The sequence below is a fragment of the Alexandromys fortis genome, unplaced genomic scaffold (assembly GCF_014885135.2).
Source record: "Alexandromys fortis isolate MF-2015 unplaced genomic scaffold, M_Fortis_MF-2015_v1.1 scaffold_75, whole genome shotgun sequence".
Taxonomy (NCBI): domain Eukaryota; kingdom Metazoa; phylum Chordata; class Mammalia; order Rodentia; family Cricetidae; genus Alexandromys; species Alexandromys fortis.
Genome location: NW_026067956.1, coordinates 1,506,834 through 1,529,752, shown reverse-complemented (window position 1 = coordinate 1,529,752; position 22,919 = coordinate 1,506,834). Strand labels below are relative to the sequence as shown.

The window sequence follows — 22,919 nt, the reverse complement described above, 5'->3', positions numbered from 1 at the left end:
CACAGTGCCCTCTTAAGGTCATGCAATTGAAACTGAAACCACCCTTGGTGTGGCTCATTTTTTGTCTTCCAAATTTTACTTTTTTATTGCTTTTTTGGGAGTTTCACATCATGCACCCTAATTCCATTCACCTCCTGGTCCCCCCATAACCTCCCCTCACCCTCGTAGCACCCCACACACAAAAGAAGATTTTTAAAACTCAAAACAAAGCAAGCAAACAGAAACAAAACAAACAAAAAGACCTCTTTGCTTCCTTCTTTCCTGCCTCTCTAACACCTCCGTTTTAGCCTCATCTTGGAGGAGCTGGGAATTCCCCCATTAAACATAATTAATTGCTCATTTGTTTTTAGCTAGCTGTTCTGTTGTAATTAAGGATTGTTCATCTCTCTCTTTTTTTTTTTTTTTTTTGGCTCATCCCCTCGGTAGTTAAACAGTACTCACAAGAACGCGTTGATGGGGAAGAAGTGTTTAAGATCCCAATAAAGACTTTAAAATTCCAAAGGACAGTAATGTAGTTGACGTCCTGTCTCAACACAGAGTAATTCAGATTGAGGTAAATTTAGATACATCTGTGTGGATATGTAGAAATATCTGTTGGGTGACTTTTAAAAGCATGGTAGAACTAAAGTTATGTATTTCACTTTCCAAAGAGAGGGAAGTTCACTGTCAAGTCCTAACTGGTTTGATTGTAAAATCATAGGCGTGTGCTTGATGATCCAGAAACTCCACCAGTGGCTTTCCAGGGGGCACGGCAGGCAACCTGTCAGTGGCCAGCCCGCATCTCTGGCCTTTCCAGTCCCCTGTACTCTGCTGGCATAGTTTCAGCCACTCTTATCTGTGTGACCTCGTCTGGGAGTTTTTCCTGATGCTGCTCCAACATGGAAACTGGCAGGTTGAGGTTCTAGAATCTACTCTCATTTCTCAGTAGACTCAGGACAGTTTGATTCGCTTCTGAGTGGCCACATGGGAGTGAACAGAGCTGCTCTAGTGGAATGTGGCACCATGCATGTCCATCTCCAGACACCATGCCTTCTGTTTGCCACCCTGTCCAAGCTACTGCTCTCGGACTCTTTTCTCACAGCCAGCCTTTGGGAGACCCCAGACTCGGTGTGCTTGTAATTTTGGGCAGTAGCCTTTGAGGTAGGAAGTTATAGGGTCCCATTTTTAAGACATAAGCTTTCTTCTTTTGAATAAATATGTTTGGTTTGTGCTCCTTAGTAAGTCCACACTCTGTGAAGCAGACAGTAAGTACTTGTGGTGGTGGCAGCTTTGATCCCTGCCCCCCACTTTGACTCCTCCCTCCTTACTAGGCCCCTTGCCTTCAGCTCTTGATAGGTGGAAGAAAGGCTCCTAAGTAATCTCTCTGGGACTGGACTGCTCACCTGACAGCAGAATCCCCAGAGGTCCTTGTCATAAAAACAAGGTCCATGACTCCTTCTCTAATTTCTGGTCTCTTAGATATTAGATAGGGCCCAGGGAGCTTTGATTTGGTATCTAGTTCTTGGAAATCACTGGATTACAAATGATAGCAGAGCATGCATTCTCCGTAACTTCTTAAAGAAACATCGGGGAATGTGCATTCAAACCCTCAGTCTGCCACCAAGATGCGCTTCCACCCTCAGTCGGGCGCCTAGCCAGCCTGAGCCTAAAGAGGGAATAGTTTGTCTAAAAATAACCTCCCACCCTCCAAGTTAGGTGTGGAGGTTGAATTTTTTTGGTCCTGTGTCTATTAAGTGTCTCTTAGTATTTTTCCTCCCCGTCTCTTTTAGGAGCTAAAAGAATGCTCAGGTCATGTGTTTGTGGATTCTGTGCCTGAATTCTGCCTACCTGAGGTAAGACGAAAGCGATTCTTGTTGGAAGCAAAGCATCCTGTAATCAGCACTGAAGTCAGGCACACATAGTTAAGGGTCATGACCCTGAGCCCTCCCTCGCGAGTTACTGCATTTGTCACTTAAGAATCGGTGGGGCGGTTCCCCATCTGTTCCATATCCCAGGTGCTGCATTTATTTCGGCAGAACACAGGTGGCACTGTCTGTCGCAACCTTGACTTGATGGTCAAGAATGTGGGGCCTGTGGATTAGTGCCCCAGAGTGCGGAACTTCTCAGTAGGACACTTAGATTTCACAGTGCACCTTTGGTTGTGCTCTTCATATAAGTAGAGTTCAAAAGCCATAGATCAGTTTTCAAGCAAGATTATGTGACTAAAAAGGAAATCATCATTGTTTTAAGGTAGAACCGTATTGCTGTTAGGACTTGGAGAAAATATGAATGTGGTAGAAACGGGAGAGGCACCAACTCTAGACCAATCACAGACCCATGGCACTCCTTTAACTATCTGTTTCCCTCCGACCTACACTGTGTCGTGGGTGATGCAGTGTATCACAGTCAGCAGCCACTGCATGACTGTGACCCTGTCTGCAGTGTAGACAACCAATGCTTGTACACAACACTTTTAAAGGTAAATTATCTTTTATCCCACTAAAAGTATGTAAGTAAATATGTGAATGTCAGTGCATAAATGTGCATAAATTTAATATTAAATTATTGGGGGGAATGTTTATGTAATCATGTATCTTAGATACATAAATTAAGAATAAGTTTTTTTTTTCCTTCTGACTTTCCTCAGCAAATTTTTCCATGATTCTGGGCTCTGTGGACTGACTGTTCTATTTTATTTATTTATTTCTGTATAAAGTGTTCTGTCTGCAGGCCAAAAGAGGAAACCAGATCTCAGTACAGATGGTTGTGAGCCACCATGTGGTTGCTGAGAATTGAACTCAGGACCTCTGGAAGAGCAGTCAATGAATGCTCTTAACCTCTGAGCCATCTCTCCAGCCTGATTGGTCTATTTTAAAGAGAACAGTCAGGTTCCCTTTTGTGTCCTTCCATGTGAGGGGAGGGGTCTGCTTTTGAGTTTCACTGTTGCTTTAACAATCAACCCTATGGTTTTCTTCTGTATTTGTCCCTCTGCTGGTCTGTTTTAATTTCCCTTATTGAAAGTGGTTCTAGAAGTAGCAGGTAGTAGAACCACCTCCCCGCTAAGGATGTTGTCTTGCAAATACAGGGCAGAGTGTGGTGTTAAGGCTAATAGATGTGGGGTGTTACATAGGTTTGTTGTTTCCATGTGCTGTACAGATAGTGTGACATTACTCCTGAGGAGATGGGGACAAACCTCTGTTCACCTCAGATAGAGAACCAATAATAGACCAAGGAAAGAAAGCCATCAAAGCGCAACTTGGCAAAACAATGAATTTTACTGCTATTACTTTAAGGAATACGCCTGGGGTTACTTACAGGAAAGAAATGGCTCAAAGACAGTTACTTTGCTAAAATCCCACCCCAGCATGGATGATGGCTCACAAAAGATAGAAACCTGGAGCGTACTGCACAACTTACAAGTAGCAGAACAAGTCCAGGAGTGTCTCTTCTAGAGAGCTCAGTTTGTTTAAGCCTCTTTCAGGCAGCTCTGCTAGTCTGAGTGTGTTCTCGGCAGCCCTTCCTGCTTATATATACTTGAGGAAGAGGAAGCTTGGGGAATCGGGTCAGTTTTAGGGCCTTCCTGGAACCTTTGGGTTGTTTACTTGTTGGATTTTAATGAACTTCTCTGCCGGATGGAAGGCTTGACCTCCCTCGACAACACTCTGCGTCTCATCTGAGATGGAATATTTGTCTTAGAGAAACCGCTGCACAGCACCATGGATGCCATTGTCCTGGCAGTGAGACACTCTCGTCCTTTACACACATGCTGGTGACGCCGGCAGCTTTGTTGTCGCTCTCCCAGAAAATATCCACATCCCAGATGGCTCACTGCTTCTCAGCGTTTGCTCGTGTCATCAGCATCTTTGTTACTTCTCTGAGCAACAGCCCCACAACCCATTCTCCCACCTCACACACTGCGGTGGCCCAGCTGTGCTCATCTTGGGTCTAGCACATGCACATGGCTGGGGGTTAACTCCTCTCTAACAAAGAGTTGCCAGCGGTGAGCTGCAGGGGCTGACTTTTCCCACAGTCCCTGCTTGAGTCCGTCCTGCCCTCCACTTGTGTGCAGAGGCTTGTTGGGTGGGAAGGCAGAGGAGTTCTTGGAAAAGCACACAGGGTGCTACCTCGCAGGGTGCAGTCACCGGAGGGATACAACAAAGCTTGGAAGCTGGGCGGTGGTGGCGCACACCTTTAATCCCTGTACTCTGAGGCAGAGGCAGGCAGATCTCTGTGAGTTCAAGGCCAGCTTGGTCTACAAAGTTCTAGGACAGATTCCAAAGCTACACAGAGAAACCCTGTCTAGGAAAGAAAAAAAGAAGCCCCTTTGGAGTTCTAAGAAGTGACTGCCATTCTCTTGTTTTCTCCTCTATGAATACGGTGGTCAAACATTAAAAAGTCAAAGTTAAAATACAATAATGAAAAAATATTGTTGTCTTTCTCTTTGACTATTTGCTAAAGTTGTAAGATCAGAGTGATCCTGGTGAGCCAGCCACATTCTCGCAGCTCGCCATCCTACCCCGCTATCTGCTGTCCATATCAGGACACATCCGCTGTGTTGCGGGAAAGGCCTCATTATTCCGAAGAACCGAAACTCCTACTCTGCACTCTGACAGCATCATTTGTCAGTCGCGTCCTGCTGATCTGTGTGCCCGGCACAGACACCCATCACCTCTCCCTCTCTCTTCAGACCGAGCTAATAGACCTGTCTACAGTCGATGTGATTCTCATCTCTAACTATCACTGCATGATGGCGCTGCCCTACATCACCGAGCACACGGGATTCACGGGCACAGTGTATGCCACAGAACCCACCATGCAGATCGGCAGGTGAGAGCGGTATGGCTGCCAAGCTCCTTCAGCGGCCGCTGTTGAGTGGGTTATCAAGAGGGTTTGGATTTCTTGCCCAGGATCAGGGAAGAGTAGGCTGCTCTCCAGACACAAGAATGCTCAGTGGAGATCCCTGGAGACCGGTGCCCCGGCAGCCCCATTCTTTCTTTTAGCGTAACTGAGAGGAGTGTTCCTAGGCAACCCCTCTGTAGATGATGCTAGATAGGACAGAGGCCTAGGAAGATGCCACAGAGATCCAGAGCAAAGAGCTTCAGAGCAGGGGAACTTGGCATATTTAAACGAAGAAAGAGAAACTGTACTGCTTTGCTTTGAAAATATCCCCTTTTCTTGATTTACTGCGGGCTATTAATAGAGGCGGCTTGTAGAAAGCAAGGAAAGAAGAGTAATTAAGCAGTTAAGTTGTCCTTCCCTGGTGACAGAGTGAAATGTAGCGCTCTGAGGATTTAAGACTAAGCAGTCCTGCGCCTGGAGAGATAACTCAGCAGTTAGAAGGCTTCCTGCTCCTGGAGAAGACCTGGGCTCAGTTCCCAGCACCCACATCAGGCAGTTCACAACCACCTATGACTTCTGTTCCAGGGGATCTTGCTCCTGGCTCAATGGGCCCCTGTGCGAGCAGGCATGCATATGTAGGCATGCACACTCATATATGTGTGTACGCGTTAAGAAAATGAAGAAACTTTTTAGATGATTTCTTTTATCTGTCCAGTGTTTTGCCTGTGTGTATATCTCTGCACCACTCCTGTGCTTGGTTCCTGTAGAGGTTGGTAGGATGTATCAGATCCCCTAGAACTGAAGTTTCAGATAGTTGTGAACCACCATGTGGGTGCTGGGAACTGAACCTAAGTCCTATACGGAAGCAACAAGTGTCCTAAACTCTTGGGCCATCTCTCCAGCTACGAAAATAAATAAATCTTAAAAAATAAAACTTACAGTCAGGCCGAGGTGTGGGCACACACCTTTAATCCCCGCACAAGCAGAGGCAGGTGTGGGCAGGTGGATCTTTAAATTCAAGGCCATCCTGGTCTTCACAGTGAGTTTCAGGAAAGCCAAGGCTACAGAGAAACCTTGTTTCAAAAAAACAAGCAAATGCTGGGCGTTGGTGGTGCACGCCTTTAATCCCAGCACTTGGGAGGCAGAGGCAGGCAGATCTCTTTGAGTTCGAGGCCAACCTGGTCTACAAGAGCTAGTTCCAGGACAGGCTCCAAAGCAACACAGAAAAACCCTGTTTTAAAAAAACAAACAAGCAAACAAACTAAATTACAATCTTTATTATAATCTTTAGTCAACCAAAAAGGTCATGTTTCTCTAAGCCTTCACAGTATAGGTGACTGCTACAAGTTATCATAGAATCAGTTGCTGAGAGAAAAGGAAAAAAAACACGTAAGGAAAATTATTACTGGGGTAATAAAAATCCATAATGTATTGTTTTGAAATAACCGAGTAAGTTAAAACTTTTAGAATCCAATGTTCAGGTTGGAGGAGTGCTGTAAGCTGTTAGGTTGTCTTACAGCTGTCCAGCAGGATGAACTAGTGATGAGAAGTGAAAGAGTCTTCAGTGTGAAAATATCACCTGCAGTGCACACAAAGACAGTGAGGGATTCTGGAGACCAGAGAGGGCCATTGTAGGAAAACAAGGCAGCAGTGTAGTGAGAGAAAGAGCTGCGAGTATTGGGCTGTAGGCTGAGAAAGGATGGGTTCTGTGGGGCATCCCAGAGCACTAATGAGCCTGGGGCTCAGAGCTTGCCAGCACTCCCCCTGGGGACAGAAGTAGTTAGGGAAACAGATGAACACCACACTACCTGTTTTGAGTTTCTATTGCCATCAAATTTGTATATTGCTGTTGTCTATGCATTTGTACAGAGAGGCTATTAACCAGTGTGGGTTGGCTGTATTAGAGCATGAACTAGATTCAGATGTTGAAAATGTATTTCTAGGTGGGTGGGAAAGTGAGTATATGGTGGGGGGGGGGGGCGGGAGGTCAGTCTCATTCTGTTGCCTAAAACTCATGGCAGTTCTCCTGCCTCAGCATCACAAGTGCTGGAATGACAGGCTCAGCTCTATCTCTAGCTTTTTGATTATCTCTGTTTTTCAGTATCCATTCAGCCCAGGGCCCACTGGATGCGGCACTCCTTGGACTCCCTTGCCTGTATTCGGTTTGCCACCTCGGGATGGCAGAGGTCTGTCCCGCTGCTGATCTTTGGGCAGATTTCAAGCTAACTCTTGAGGTCTCCCTCTAAGTGAAGCGCTTCTGATTCCCAAAGCAATCATCAGCTTCTTGCATCAGTTTAAAGTGTCTCATGAGACAGGCTAGAGGGAGGTGGGCAAATCCACCTCTCCAGGCTACAGTGTTAGCAGCAAATTGTCCTCCAATATTCTTCATGCTTTGTTTCAACGCAGGCTTCTCATGGAAGAGCTGGTGAATTTCATCGAAAGAGTGCCAAAGGCCCAGTCTGCCTCCTTGTGGAAGAATAAGGATATACAGCGGTGAGAATACCCTCTCCTTGTTGGCTACAGAGCTTCATGAGGCTCTTTGGGTCTCATTTTATGCTTCAACACAGACCTTGTTAGGATGAAAGGTGAAGGGGCTTCATTTAACTCACAGAGTCAAGCTCCACGCTGGGTGTGGGAGCTTTGGCTGCACATGGAGATTCTGGGTCTCATGATTCAGGTCACTTGGGTCTTGCCAGGAATGTCTTAAGAGAGATTCACCACAGTGCTGTTGACACTCAGACAGTAAAAAGCTACGGATGGCAAGATGGCTCCGTGGGTGAAGTTGCTTGCCAGCAAGCCTGAAGACCTGAATTTGATCCCCAAGACCTGCATGGTAGGAGGAGAGAACCAAACCTCACAGGTTGGCCTCTGACTTCTGCACAGGTCTTGTCACATATACTCCCATGCACAAACATCATACCACAATAAATACTCAAATATTTTTTAGAGTAAGAAAATAATGTTTGCTACTTGAGGAAGCTGAGGTGAACATTTCTTAGAAGATGTCAAACAACTGGAGGAAAAGATTTTCTTATATAAAGTCTGGGGGCTGGGGTGGTAGCTCAGTGGATAAAGTCCCCACATTCATGAGGATCATAGTTGAGAACCCCAAAACACATGTAAGAGTAAGCAGGTCATCCCAGCGCTTAGGAGGCAGAGACAGGCTCCCTGGAGCAAGCTGGCTAGACTGGGTAGAACTGATAAACTCTGGGTTCAGCAAGAGGCCCAGCCTTCATGAGGATCATAGTTGAGATCCCCAAAACACATCTAAGAGGGTGCAGGTCATCCCAGCACATGGGAAGCAGAGACAGGCTGCCTGGAGCAAACTGGCTAGACTGGATGGAACTGATAAGCTCTGGGTTCAGCCCAGAGGCCCAACATCAGTAAATAAAGGGAGAGCCATTGAGGAAGACGCTTTGGGTCAGCTTTGGGTCTCCACACATATGCACACCAGAATGTCTACACACATGTGAACATGTGCATGTACACCACACCTGCGCACACACACTTGCATGCGTGCACACACACACACACATATACACCACACTCCAGTTGTGAAGAGGAGCCCAGCTTTCATGTCATGGGATGGTGAGAAATTCAGTGTTGATGAGTGTGGGTAGAGAGGTAAAGGGCAGGTTTAGTGGGGGTATGCAGTCCCTTACCTGTGAGGTTGAGGTTGGCTCCCCCACTCCCCCATTGAGTATGTGCAGGTCAGGAGTAAGGCTTGTAAGGAGAATGACATGACCTGACCATATTTGTTTTTGAAGAAAGGAACTCTGGAAGTAGCATGGGAGTGAGGCAGCGTGCAGAGATGGACACTGGGAAACCAGCAGGGGGATCATTCCAGAACAGATAACAAAAACCTGAATTAGGGTGGTAGTAGTGAGCATGAAGAAGATTACAGCTTCAGAGAAGCTTCTGAGCTGGGATTTAAAGGGACCTGCAAGATAATAAACAGGAAGGAGAGTGGAAGCCTAGGGACAAGGGGTGTTTCCCAAAACACAGGTTTGCTGGTGGTGGTGACAACATGCCTGTAGTCCCAGCACTCTGGAGTGAGAGACAAGAAGACTGCAAGCCATGCCAGCCTGGGCTGCATAAACAAATTCTGAGTCTGTCAGAGGTACATACTAGAAACCATGTACAAGAAGAGACAAGGGAAAGCAAGTGGTAAAATGGAGATGAGCCCTGGGTGTGACTATCCCTAGAGTTTAGCCAGAGTGACGTGCAAGGACCAAGAGACTAATGTCAGAGGTTATGGAAAGGAGAAGGACCAGGAAGGAGCAAGGGATGGCTTGACTCCTCGTCCACTTTGACTTCCACCAGCAGTGCAGAGGACACCAGCCAGCTTTGGCTTAGACTCTGTTCAACCCCTGCTGCTGCCGTTATGCCCCGCCCACCTTAGCAGGAAAGCCTGGAGTTCAAATAAGTCTGTGCTTCCTGAGCATTCCTGATCCTGCCCCCTTTTCCTGTTTCCCTGACCTTCACCCCCAGATCAGTGATAATGGCAGTCACCTTGGCTACCGAATGTGTTTGATTTTGCCGGTCTTTCTGTGAGAGAGTGTGTGTGTAGCGGGGTTACCCTGTTTTTGTGTTCTAGAGTTTAAGTCTCCTCTGTGTTCCTTGTGTGTGCTGCTTATTTAACCTGTGGCTTGCTTTTTCTGCCAGACAGTGTTCTAAATACGTTACAAAGGAGAACTAATAATTTGGTGAGGTAAGCAGCGGCCTTGTTACAGTTTGCAGGAGAGAAGTGCCAAAGACATTCTTAACCTCCCCAAGGTCATCCCGCCAGTGAAGTGATAGGTCCCGGTAATTCGGGGCTACAGAGTTCATACTCCCACAAGTCTCTCTTTGAGGGCGTGTCCTGCAGGCCCCCTTGTGTGGTGGTAAGGGAAGCAAGCATGCTGCACCCTTCCTCCTGTCTTGCTTGGATCTTCTGGATGTCTCCTTGGTTGGTAGGATGGTGTGTGAGTGTCTTCACATAGCCTGGATGTACCCACAGCCAAACTGTCTTATCTCTGTTTAAATGGCCTCCTTCATCTGGCCACTCCCACACAGTGATACATGGTCATATCCCCTCGTTTTTCTTTTAAAGTGTCAGCTCCCTTTCTTCTCAGCCCTTAACTGTGCCACAGTCTGCCTTGAGCACACTGGACCCCATGGGACTCCAGGTCTCAATAACCTCCCTCCTTAAAAATCATAAGGTTGTGTTATCTTTCCCTGGAATAGACCGTTACGCCTTGCCTCCCTTACTTATTTCCTCTTGTTAAGTTTATGTCCTGTGTACTCAGCTGCAAATCGTTTTGGCACATCAGAAGTAGTATTCAAAGGTCAGTGTGCCTGACTTCCCAAACCCTGGACCAAATCTTCAGAGTCTTCATTTGCCTTCTCTGTGACCTTGAGCAAAGTCCCTTTTCCCCCCTCCTTACCACCCACTTATTGTAAAACATAACTTGCTCCCCGAGTAGTGTCAACATGTATTAGGAAGAGTGGATGGAGCTGGAAAGAAGGGAGGGTAAGGGCAGAGCTCTGGAGATGCTCAGCAAAAAGTGTTAGTTGAAACAGAACCACCAACCGGTGGACAAAAAGTAGAAAAGGAAAAGGCACCTTGGAAGAGGAGTAGAGACACTGCACACTGCTGGAGAAGATCCCTGTGCATTCTGGCCCTGAGTGGGTCTTGCATTTTGGCTTTGGAACACATGATGGGCCTTCATTATTGATGGCAAAGGGGATGGTTTCATTATTGGAAAGACTATGCTGAAGTGAGAAAGCAAAATCTCCAGCTTTGTCCTTTTTCTATCCTGGATAAACTCAGCACAAATATTAGAACCGGCATGAAAACTGGAGCACTCTTTGAGGCTGGCGATAACTCATTAGGTAAGGAAAGCACCTTCTCCGCAAGCACGCATTCCCACCTCGGCACGGTACATCTGTGACCCGGTGCTGGGGGAGGGGTGGACAGAGACAGGCAGACCCCAGCTGCCGGCTAGCCTGCAAATCTAGCGTAAATAGCAAGCTCCAGGTTCTGTGAGATTTTTGTCCCAAAAATAAGATAGGAAATAATAGAGGACATTCTATATCAATCTGTGGCTCTCCCTTCCCACTCGAGGAAACACATCTGTGTGTGTGTCTGTTGGGGTGGGGGTACTGTTATAGCCCAGAGAAAAAATTCTTTTTAAAAAAGGAAGCAGAACTTAAAGGCTCTTTATTCTTTAATTGGTATCAGACAGCAGAGTCTAGAGTTTCCCCTTGGGCTAGGTACTAGAAGTGCTTGTTGGTCGGCTGAAGGGTTGGGTGCTGAAGGATGCCTTCTACCTTTGGGTTCCTCTGATACCTGGTGTTCTGAGGGACCAAGGCATGCTGCACTGAGAACTGGGTTTCTATGGCCTAGTTTATTGAATGTTTCCCCTCAGGGATGCAATCCATGACTTTTCTAAAAGAGAGGCATGATATAGGGCCTGGACTGGTTTTCACATTCTTGATTGAAGCATCTGGGGGCACACTGAGTGTGTCTTGGTTGTTTAGAAATGTGAGCCGCTAAATCTACCCTTTTTTCCTTTCCTTTTTCTTTTTTCTTTTTTTTTTTTTTAAGAAGTTCAAATCTGGCTGCTTTATAAGTGATTTTTTAAAAATCTTTTTTAAGTGTTGGCTTACACATTAAAATAAAATCCTGTGTGATTCAAGCAAATCACTGGGTGTCGGATTTGAAACTTGAGCCCCCTAATTTTACTTCAAACTACACAGGGATTCTCAAAATAGATCTTGGTCAAGTGCCTAGAATTAATGCATGTAAGTAGTTGGAGTTAGTAATAAGGCCAGCAAGTAACGAAAACAATAAATTAAAAATTCTCAAGCTCATTGTTAAAAAAAAAATCTGACAATTTCTGTTAAATCATTTGGAGTTGGTTTGAATTCACATTTGATTTATTATTAGGATGTATATTCAAAAATCCTATCAGTCTTGCTTTCGACAGTTGTGTGACTTTCTGCCTCAGTTGACATGTCCCTGAGATTTATGCAGAAGATGTTAGCTATCCTTCTTCCTAATTTTGACACTACAGTATACTCTTCCTGAAAAAAAGAAATGGAGTTTTGAAGAGAAAACCCACACAATGGAATTTTCTTACATAAACCTTAAAGGTTAGATTTTTAATGAGCAGTTTTAAAGCAAAATGTTCCACCTAAGAAGCTACTCTGGTGTCTGGTATTTTTAATATGGATATTTTATGAGGTTAGATTCCATAGTCATAATTAAGAATAAATTTTTATTAGGCATTACTAGGTGTGATGGTGCACACCTGTAATTCTGGCACCCGGTAGGTAGGGATCAGAGGCAGGAGAAACGTTCAAGGGCAAACTGGGATACTAGTGAGATTCTGCATTTTAAAAAACATGATAAAAATCATAAGATATTGTCATAATCTCATAAGCGTTAAGGAGTTAAGAACATAAGAGGAAGGTTTGCCGGCTTCCAATGCATATTAAAGGTGTTATTCTTTCGCTCTGACATTCCTCGGCTATTTGCTGAGGAATTTATCAGGCCTAACTATATAATAGGATGAAATTTGGAAAGTATGGGCTTAGCAGTCACACAGAAGGGAGGGAGAATTTAGCTCAGTTTCTTGGTAGCTGAATCAGTTCGTTTCTTCTAAGCTCTATTTTCTCATTTGTAAAATTGAGATGGATGTTAACCACTTTGCAGGGTATTGAGTAGATCAAATGAGTACTGGTAAGCTTCTTAAAATAGTTCTTACCTACTTGGTGGTGGTGGCACACGCCTTTAATCCCAGCACTCCGGGGAGGCAGAGGCAGGTGGATCTCTGAGTTCGAGGCCAGCCTGGTCAGCAGCATGAGTTCAGGACAACTAAGGCTGTTACACAGAGAACCCCTTGTCTCAAAGGAAAAGAGAGACAGAGAAAGACACACAGAGAGAAACCAGTTCTTACCCACTTTAATAACATTTGGTGTTGTGGTTTGCATTGAGAAATATCCCCCATAGACTCATGTATTTGTACATTTGCTCCCCAGTTGCTGGTGCTGTTTGAGTGGTTATGCGATGTATAGGCGTTGCAGCATTGCTGGCGGAAGTACATCATCATGGAACAGACCTTTAGAGGGTGTGATCTTGCACACCTCTGGGGGCAGGCTTTGAGGGTTTCTAGCATCTCTCTACCTCCTGCTTAGTCTCTCTGCTTCCTGTTTCTACTGCTGTGCCTCCCCCACCATTACAAACTCTAATCTCTGACCCTCTGGAACCAACCATAAGCCAAAATAAACCTTTTCTTCCTTATGTTTCTTCCAGTTTTACAACAGTGATAAAAAGCGACTAATTATGGCAGCCAGAGCACACCTGCCTTCTAGGCCAAATTCATCTGAGATGCCACCCTTCCTGTTAAAAGCAATGAGAGCCCACACTTGCCTCTGCTTTAACATTATCAGCCATGCTTTTTGAGACTTGATGGCCTCTTCTGTAAAATACATAGAATTGAATTATCTCTAAGAACACATACATTACAATTTTAGAAGATACCTATGGGAAGGGCTCCTCAAGGTGGGTCTTCACAGAATGGCTGTACTTTGATGGAGTGCAGACTGTTGAGCCTTGTGATCCCAAGTTTTAAGTCAACAAGTTAACCTTCGAGGGACCAATTCATGGTACCCAAACTCCAAAGATGTTGATGGGAAAAATACCTTTCTATTATTTCCTACTGAGACTCAGAATTGGTGTGGTTCATCTGTCCATGAGTCTGTCCTGCTCAATAAGTCCACTTAAAAACCAAAACATAAAGAAGAGTTTGCTTGGTTTTCTTTTGGTGACTGTAGAGTTGAGGCAGAGATCATCTGGACCCCCCTCTCGAATAATGTGTATCATGCTTTGCTGACCATAGTAATTGCCTTTGTTTTTTCTAGAGACAGTTGGGTCTGAAACAAAAGTTCAGGGATTGTAGTGTTCCCAGTTAATATTGAGACATGTCTGGTTTGAGCTGCACTTTTGAGAAGCTCAGTATAGAGCATCCAGACTACCTCCAACCCATCCCTGTGGCACTGATGTCACATGGTCTTTACTGAGAGTAGACACAGCTTCTGCTCTTATATTCTGCCCATTTGTTCAACGAACACTCAGAACCCGATCAATGTGTTCATTGTCTGCCTTTAAGTGGTCCCTATGGGCCTAAAGGTCTTAACTCTTTAACAAAAACCCGTGATCTTAGGTTGCTGGTTGTGCTGGTAAGATGCGGGAAGAGGCAGCAGAACTTTGGCTCAATGTCAGCAGCCCGGGAAAGAAGTTTATTGGGCACTCAAGTACGATAAGAAAAGAATGAAACGAGAAAGTACTTATGAAAAATTTAGGCTATGAAAATTTGACTTTGATAAATTAGAAAGCCAGAAACAGAACCAGTTCCCTCTGGGTTTCCTTATCCTACTTATCCCAAATCAGCTAATAATCCTAATGGCTTTAAGTGGGTCTCTAAGTGCCCTGCTGTAAGTGTGACCTCACATACACATAGGAGGCTTAGGGAAAGCTCAGTCTGACAAGAAGTTAGGAGATAGGTATATATGACAGAGAGACCCAGTGTCAGGGGAAAGTTCTACCAAATTTTAAGACATAGAACCCCTGAATTTGAGCTTACAGCCCAGGGCTAGGACTTTGTAGGCTAGGTTGGTTCAGAGTAGCAAGAAACCATTCTGGAACGAGTAATGGGGTAAACAAAAATACCTGGCTTGGTGAAAATCAGCCAGTGTACACCAAGAAAAAGACAAAAGCTCTAAGTCTTAGCATTAAACCAAAGAATAATGAAGTTTTATTAAAATGCTAACAGTACATTTGACTACCCCTAATTTAAGACTTTTGTATAGCTTACAAAAAAAATCCTAGATAATTTGCGAGAATGTAGTTGTCAAACTTTTATGAAAAGAGAATCTATAAACATTTCCGAGTAGAGAAATGACAGGTACTCTGAGATCTATGAGACATTAACAGTATATAAGGCACTAGAATAAGCTATCCAAAGAATTTAGGCACTGTTGTGTGTATCTATGTAAATATACATACACACAGACAAATATTATATATGTATACACCATATATTACTGTATACAGTTAGTCGTGTTTATCTGGGAGTTTTGTACTCAATGAATTCAACCAACTGCTGATGGAAACTATTATTCCCTGAATAGTAAAGCCATTTGCAGTACTTTTATGTTGCACTATGACCATACACTATGTATGATCAGTAACCTAGAGATGACCTAAAGTAGTAAGTAGACCTGTCCAAATTACTAGAACACACTGCTGAAATAAGAAAATTGCTTTATTGGGCCCTGAAGTTCAGGCCTACTGTCAGTTACATGGCAAGACTTACCTCTAATTTTTTAAAGAATCATAAAATATATTGGAGAATTTGCCCATGACTTTATAAACACTGTGCTATTTTGTAGAAGGGAGTTGAGCATCCACAGATTTTGGTATGTGTCAGGGATTCCTGTTACCAATACCCTATGGAGCCTGAGGACAATTTTATATTTCTTAAGAAAATAGATTTGACTAGCGGTGGTGGCTCATATCCTAAACCCAGAACTCAGGAGGCAGAGACAGGCAGATCTCTTGAGTTCAAGGGCAGGCTGGTCTACAGAGCTACTTCCAGGATAGCCAGGACTATACAAAGAAACCTTATCGGGAGTGGGGAGGGGGGATTAACACCCTCACTATATGTCACTCTGCTGCTCAGTGTGTTTGGGGGACAGTAGAGCCTGTGTGTGTTCAGTTCACCAGAAGTACTTCAACCTAGATTGTATAGCCAGCCTCTAACAGATCAGTCTTCCAGATTATTCCTCATACTTTTTAGAACAAGAATGTTTGTTCATCAAAGAGATGTTTTATTGATGGTTGTATTAGCAGTCACATTTATCTTTTATGAACACAAAAAGAATGTGAGGTGTTAAGTAGAAATGCCTGGTCTGGGGTATAGCTCAGAGGCAGAGCATAATCTACAGTGTGCAAGGGCCTGTGGGACGGAAACAACAGGACAGGGATATCGCTCAAGTAGAAATGTTCTGTGTTAAAGTGTTAAGGGGCTGGAGAGAGAAGCTCAGTGGTTAAGAGTACCTGCTGTTCTTGCAGAGGACCTGGTTTTGGTACCCAGCATTCACATGGCCGCTCATAACTGCCTATAACTCCAGTTCCAGGGGATCTGGCTCCCTCTTCTGGTCTTGTTGGTATCACCCACCCACATGATGCACATGCACATGAAATTAAAAATGGAAAAACATTTATTTATTTTGGTTTTTCAAGGCAAGGTTTTTCTGTGTAGCCTGGAACTTGCTTTGTAGACCAGGCTGTCCTTGAACTCAACAGAGATCCACCTGCCTCTGCCTTCTGAGTGCTGGGATTAAAGGCATTCACTACCACTGCCTGGCTGAAATAAATCATTTTTTAAATAAATCATTTTTAAAGTATAACTCAAAAATGATGGGAATTATAAATTTAAAAGCTTCATCAAAAATTAGTACAAAAGAAAGTAGTAAAGGAAGGATAGAGGGACAACAAAGAAATGGGACATACAACAAAAATTAAAGTGGAAGATATAGTCCAACTCTCTCAGTAATAAAAAGTAAATGTGAATGGACTGGACAGTCCAATTGGACTGCTGGGATTATCATCCTAGGCTCAAAATAATCATAACTAGCCAGATGGTGGTGGACGCCTTAATCCCAGCACTCGGGAGACAGAAGTAGGCAGATCTCTGAGTTTGAGGCCAGCTAGGTCTACAGAGCAAGTTCCAAGACAATCAGAGATGTTAAACAGAGAAACCTTGTCTTTTAAAAAAAAAATCATAATTAAAATGGAAATAAAAACATAATAGGAAAAAATAACAAAATCAAAAGATTTAAAAGTAGGTGTGGGTATGTGGGTGCCGTGGTGCCTGTGTGGAAGTCAGGTCAACTTTTGGAAATTGGTTCTCACCTTCCACCTCCTTAAGGCCGGGCCCCTCACTTCTGCCACTACACTGCATACTCTCGGCCAGCTGGCCCATGGCCTGCCGATTCTCCTGTCTCTTTCTCCATGTCACAGAGTCCTGGGATTACAGATGCCCACCACTACATGCAGAGTTTTACCTAGATTTCAGGGATTGAGCTCGGGTCATGAAGCTTGTTCAGCACTATTACCCACTGAGCCACTACATACATCCTGGTTTTTTTGTTTGTTTGTTTGTTTGTTTGGGTTTTTTTATCAATAAAATTGACAGAAAAAAAAAAGAAAAGACTCAAATTATTAGAATAAGAGAGAAGAGACAATAATACTAGCATCATATAAATGATGATTATAAAAGAACCCATGAGCAGCCTATGCCAATAAACTGACCCACTTAAGTAAAGTGGTCATATGACTAGAAATATCTATTAATTGGCGGCATGTTCACCTGGCGATTGACATTGTGGTTTGCTTGCAGGCTGCTGCCTTCTCCTCTCAAGGATGCAGTGGAAGTGTCAACCTGGAGAAGATGCTACACAATGCAGGAGGTGAACTCTGCCCTGAGTAAAATCCAGCTGGTGGGATATTCTCAAAAAATTGTGAGTGTTGAAACCCTTGTGAGTGCTTTCATGAGGGCCGCCCCTGTGTTGAGTCCCTGGGGACGTGTGGCTCTCTTTGTCAAGCTGCCCTGTCACCTTTGTGCTGATTCCAGGAAAAAGGGATGTCGGCAGATTTTTCTCCACTCTCCTCGCTTTTCGGTGGTACTCGTTTGTCACCCCCATTCCCTGACACCAGTTAGAACGGCCAGTTAGCCATGAGTCTGGAGACCTGTCCCGTCCTGTCACCCTAGAAACCAGACACAGCTTTGCCTGTCTGAGACGTAGGCCATAGGAAACGGAAGCAGTTTGCCACGGGTGACTGGAGAGTTGGCCTAGATGATGAGGATTCCTGCTCTGTTGTTGGCCTGCACAGAGCCATTCAGAGCTGAACCTAACCTAAAGTGGACAGGAAAAGTAGCCTTTGACCCTTGGCTCAATGCCTAGGCCCTGTGTCCCTGGTGACAAACAGTGAGCAGAGCCTGAGGTGGCAGGGACTCCAGGATTGCTTCCGTTGTCCACTGCACGGGCACTGTTACTTCCCTTTTTCTTCAGTTTGCTTTCAAATAAGGACATCTCAGTTGTTCTTTCCTTTAAACTGACTTAGCTTATTGACAGCTGGCATGTTCTCTGTGTGGTTTCTTCTAGGAGCTTTTTGGTGCTGTTCAGGTGACCCCTCTGAGCTCTGGCTATGCCCTAGGAAGCTCCAACTGGATTATCCAGTCCCATTATGAGAAAGTGTCTTATGTCTCCGGATCCTCCTTGCTTACCACACACCCTCAGGTAAACTAACATTTGGTCATCAGCATATGCCTGTTTGATTCTAATTCAGAATGTCCCCAGTGTACTGTGAGCAGTTTTACACCTTCATAATCTCTGTTTCTTAGATATTCTGGGGAGTTAGAACTGTTCAGTCCTTACGGCCAGGATTGTGCTTTCCTTGGAAGGAATTCTGTTGTCTCAAGGTCACCTCTGGGTTTATGATTCCTGATGTAGGCCATAGAGATTGTTGACTCTTTCAGCACATACTAACTGCGCAGTACTTACTAAAGGCAGGTCTCAGGCACTGATCTCAGTGTCAGGGTTGAGTGACCACCAGGCAAGGTCTCCGCTTGTACATCTTGTCTTCAGTCGATAGTGTCTAAGACCAAGATGAGTAAGGAAGTGTGCTGTGTGATTTCAGACTGCGGTAGGAGTCCTGCGAGCAGCACAGCAGGTTTATTTCGAGAGGAATGGAGGTAGTCTAGCCTGGGTGGTCCATCTGAAGCCAGGATTGTAGACCGTGATGAGGTCCGGTTGTTTTGTTTTGTGGTGCATTTGTGGTGTGTATTCTTGTAGTGTGTACACATGTATGAGGAAAACGGTCAAGGCCAGGTGTCTTTTCTTGATCCATCTCTGCCTTGGTTCCTAGAGCCAGGCTCTCTCACTGAACTTGGAGCTCACCAATTTTGCTGGACTGGCTAGCCAGTGAGCGTCATGGATCCACCTGTCCCCAACTAGATAGGTTACAGGCATGTGACGTCAGACTCAGCTTTTTAAGTGGGTGCGTGCGTGGGATCTGAACTCAGGTCCTTATGCTTATTCTGCAGGCTCTTTACCCACTGAGCCACCTCCCAAGCTCCACCCTATTGTATATTTTGTTTGATTGAAACAGGGTCTTACTGTGTAGCCCTGGCTGGCCTGGAACTCACTGTCTAGACCAGGCTGGCTTTCAGCTGACGGAGATCCACCTGCCTCGGCCTCCCAAGCGCTGGGATTAAAAGTGCCCCATTGTATTTTAACATGGAAGGGAAGCTATTATATGTTTGGCAGTAAATTACACATAAACACTGTTATGAATATAATATTTAATCTTTGGGTTTTGTAGAGAACTTTTTGTTTGTTCTTTTTTTTAAGCCCTGGTTCTTTTGTGGTTGTAAAGGAAGAGTGCTCGAGATTAGGTAGTCAGTTGCTGAACATACAGATAACCTGTCACATTTTATCTGGAATTGGTTACTTTATGAATGTAACCTTACGATGTTTTTTGTCTGCATAATAAAACAGAAGTTGAGGCTTAGACCAGGAGCCCAGGCCCTTCTGCCTCCTTTGTAGCTGCCCTCTCCCTGTCAGTAGCTTTGGGCTCTACCACAACCACCTCCTCCTGCCTCAGATGTGCTTCCCCTGTGCTCTGCTCCTCATGTTTTAGAAATATTTGCTGTATTTGTGACAGATAAATGTATGATTTAATCATGATATTTGTATGTATGTGCATACTTATACACCTTACAGAATGGCTAACTCAATTATCTTACTCCATTTTCAAAGAGGAGAAAACAGTTCTGTGCCCTGTGTGAAACACTAGGTGCTGCTACCTGTCTGCAGTGTTTATTCATGTTTTCTGTGGGGGCGGGGACAGGGTCTCCTGTGACCCAGGCTGTATAGCTAAGGATGACCTTGAACTCTGTCCTCCTGCCTCTACCTCCAGAGTATCATCCTGACAGTGTACCATCTCCCCTGACTCATACCTTCTTTTATAACCAAGTTTTCTCTCAAGGTCTACAGGAGACAAGTTCCTGTGTTTTCCTGTAGCTAGCAGAATTCTGGGCCCTTCCCGCTTACTGAGATCAAAATCCCATCAATGTCATCATAATCTGCCTCATTGAATCAAATTTTTTTATTGGCAGCTTCTTTCATTCTTGATGTATTCTGCCCTAAAAGACAAGAGGATGACTTGGCTGCCAACTGCTCTGATTTGTCCTGCTTAGATCAAAACCTTTACAGTACAGTTGACGTAATTTCCAGTAAATTGTCCTTACAAGGGCCATAAATTTAAAGGGAAAATAAGGTCTCGAGAATAATGAGCAACATACCTGAATAATTGGTTTAATTTCTAGTTGGCAACCTGTACTATATGTATCAAAGGAGAAAAATAGATTTTCCTTCACCCATATTGTTGGTTTTATATTGAATATGTGGAAATAAAGAAGTTTTAGTTTGAAAAAGCATGATGGTCCACTGTAGAGGTTAAGAAACTGCCAGGGATGTGCCTGGCCCACACTTATTCTGGGGAGAAAATTAATTAATGAAATAAGCCAGGTTTTATTGGGTTACAGACACACCTGTTTGTGGATCATTTAGAACTCGGCATATGCTGTGACGGCAGATTTAAAGTTAAGCTTCACAGAAAGTCTGCTGTCCTCTGGCCTGCGTGATTGGAGCCCCTTCGAGCAGAGAGACACAGCACAAGCTGCTGCAGGGGTCTCTAAAACAAGAGTACGAGGCTTCTGCCTAAACTGGAAGCAGCGGAGTGGAGAGGTGGCTTTGAGAAAACACAGGCTGAGCCGGAGAATGGTAGTACATGCCTTTAAACACAGCAGTTGGGAGACAGAGGCAGGTGGATCTGTGAGTTCAAGGCCAGCCTGGTCTATAATTCTACAGCATAAGTTCCAAGACAGCCAAGGCTACACAAAGAAACCCTGTCTTAAAAAAAAGAAAATTGGCAAGTCTTTAATGCTGGGTGACAAGATGGCTCACCAGGTAATGGCGCCTACTGCCAAGTCTGATGACCTGAGTTCAATACCTGGGACCCGTATGGTAAAAAGGAAGACCTGACTCCCACAGGTTGACCTCTCACCATGCCACAAGTGCATACAAATGCCCACAAAATCATGACAAATTTCAATATGATATTTTTAAATGTAGAGCAATTACTGGTGGCCACTGTCTTCAGGGGAGGAAAAATGGAAGTAAAAGATTCTGTACATGAGTGACATTGAGAATAAGGATAATGCATTTGACAAGGAGTTGGCAAGGTGATCATCTGTCTCAGAAGTATGTTGTAGATAATGATGGATGTGAACAGAGACAATATTAGCTAGAAGTACAAGACCGGAACCTGGGTTGAAGGCAAGTGTAGAAATAAATTGGAGAATCATCATACTTATTTTGATTGTATAAATAAAAGGCCAAGGGCCAAAGATCGGCCAGTAGGAAAATATTTACCAGTAGGCTGTGAAAGGAAGAAAAGCAGCCTTGTGTAAGTATGGGTAGAAAGATAGAAGAAAACTGAGGCCCTAGCAAAGAAGAGTATCCCGAGCAGGAAGGAAGGGCACAGGTTCCCAGCGCTTACTTGGCTCCATGCCAGCTGTGTGGCTCCAGTGCACCCTTCAATGGTGTCATCTGCAGCCCTGCTGTTGTGTCCCTTGCTTCCCCTTAGAGCGGAAGTCTTCAGTCCCACTGTTCACACAGGCGGTGGTGGTGATTTGTAGTGAAGTTTAAAGGCGGTGCTTTTGTAATCCCTGAATGAGTGTGTTCATGGTCCACACCTATTTATGAAGGAGTTTTTTTTTAGGCCTGCTCCTTATAGAATGTCTGAGATAACCGTGTGCTCTGTAGACTGTACATGAATATTTGTTCTCTGTCTGTTCTGCCCTTTACTTCCTTCCTTATATTAGGGTTAACTCTGTTCTACCCCATTTAACTCTCCTGTTTTCGTTTAACTGTTGGAATTTGGTATGCAGTGCTTTGTGCTTCATCTTAAATAGGTTATAATGGCCTCTGCAGTCATCATTCCTTCAATACCCAATGGTATTTTACTGCATTTTTGTTTTTAGTCTATTCTATCCGGTTAAACTTGGGTTAGACAGAGTTGGGTTTTTTTTTTTTTTTATTTCCCGGTTTTGTTGCTGTTAGCACAATTAATTGTACATACTGATGTATTTCACCGTGCTGTTCCCACACTTGCATGCAGCACATATTGATCATACTCAGCCATTGCTGGCTCGCGCTCACCACCCCTCTTCCCAGTGCCTTCTAATCACTGTCCTCCTTTGGTTTGGGATGGGGGAGTGGAGTGTGGGTTTTTTTTTTTTTTTCCCTTTCTGCACATGAGAGAGAACACAGAGTACTTTGCTCTCTGTGTTTCTGTAGCTGCTAATTTCCTAATGTACTGTTCCAGTTGCCTCCATTTCGCTGCACATGACAAGACTGCTGTTGTTCTAGCTGAGTGGGCTGTGTTGCATGGATAGCTGCCATATTCTCTTCGTAAGTTCATGTCTTGTGAGCACTTACATCGAGTTCATATCTTTGCTTTGTTTTCTCGAGGTCTTGTTGTCCACGCTCTCCTAATGTGCATTCCTCCCATAACTCTAAAGAAAATATTTTAAGTTTTAAAGCCCTTAAAACTGTTGTTCAGATTTAAAGTAGCCACTCATTTTCCTGGTTTCGCTTTGTATTGTTGACAATTTTTTTCTTTTGGATTTTCTCAAAAGTTTTGTTGTTTGTTGGTTTGGTTTGTTTTTTTAATGCACTACTTTGATGTGGATACTCCATGGTGAAAGTTAAATGTCATACAATTTCGACTAGGGCCACAAGAAAGGTACAAGCAGGCCCTGAATTTGTTGGAGCTTCTGGCTCACTTAACTTGGCCCCAGGAGGCCAGAAGGGAACACAACGGGCTGGCATCTGTGTCTTTCTCCATTGGCTGTCTCCATTGTTTCTCTCTCTCTCTCTCTCTCTCTCTCTCTCTCTCTCTCTCTCTCTCTCTCTCTCTCTCT

The 22,919-nt window shown here is 44.3% G+C and overlaps 1 protein-coding gene across 6 annotated transcripts in view; it reads left to right on the top strand.

The window, feature by feature from the left end:
* The window catches only part of Ints9 (integrator complex subunit 9), an 83,239-nt gene that overhangs the window by 32,878 nt on the left and 27,442 nt on the right, over positions 1-22,919 (top strand). For all 6 annotated transcript variants that reach the window (XM_050152271.1, XM_050152272.1, XM_050152274.1 and 3 more), the window contains 5 exons: positions 1,770-1,832; positions 4,667-4,806; positions 7,225-7,311; positions 17,268-17,388; positions 18,034-18,168. In XM_050152271.1, the coding sequence (XP_050008228.1) occupies positions 1,770-1,832; positions 4,667-4,806; positions 7,225-7,311; positions 17,268-17,388; positions 18,034-18,168 (546 nt within the window). The remainder of the gene's footprint in view (positions 1-1,769; positions 1,833-4,666; positions 4,807-7,224; positions 7,312-17,267; positions 17,389-18,033; positions 18,169-22,919) is intronic.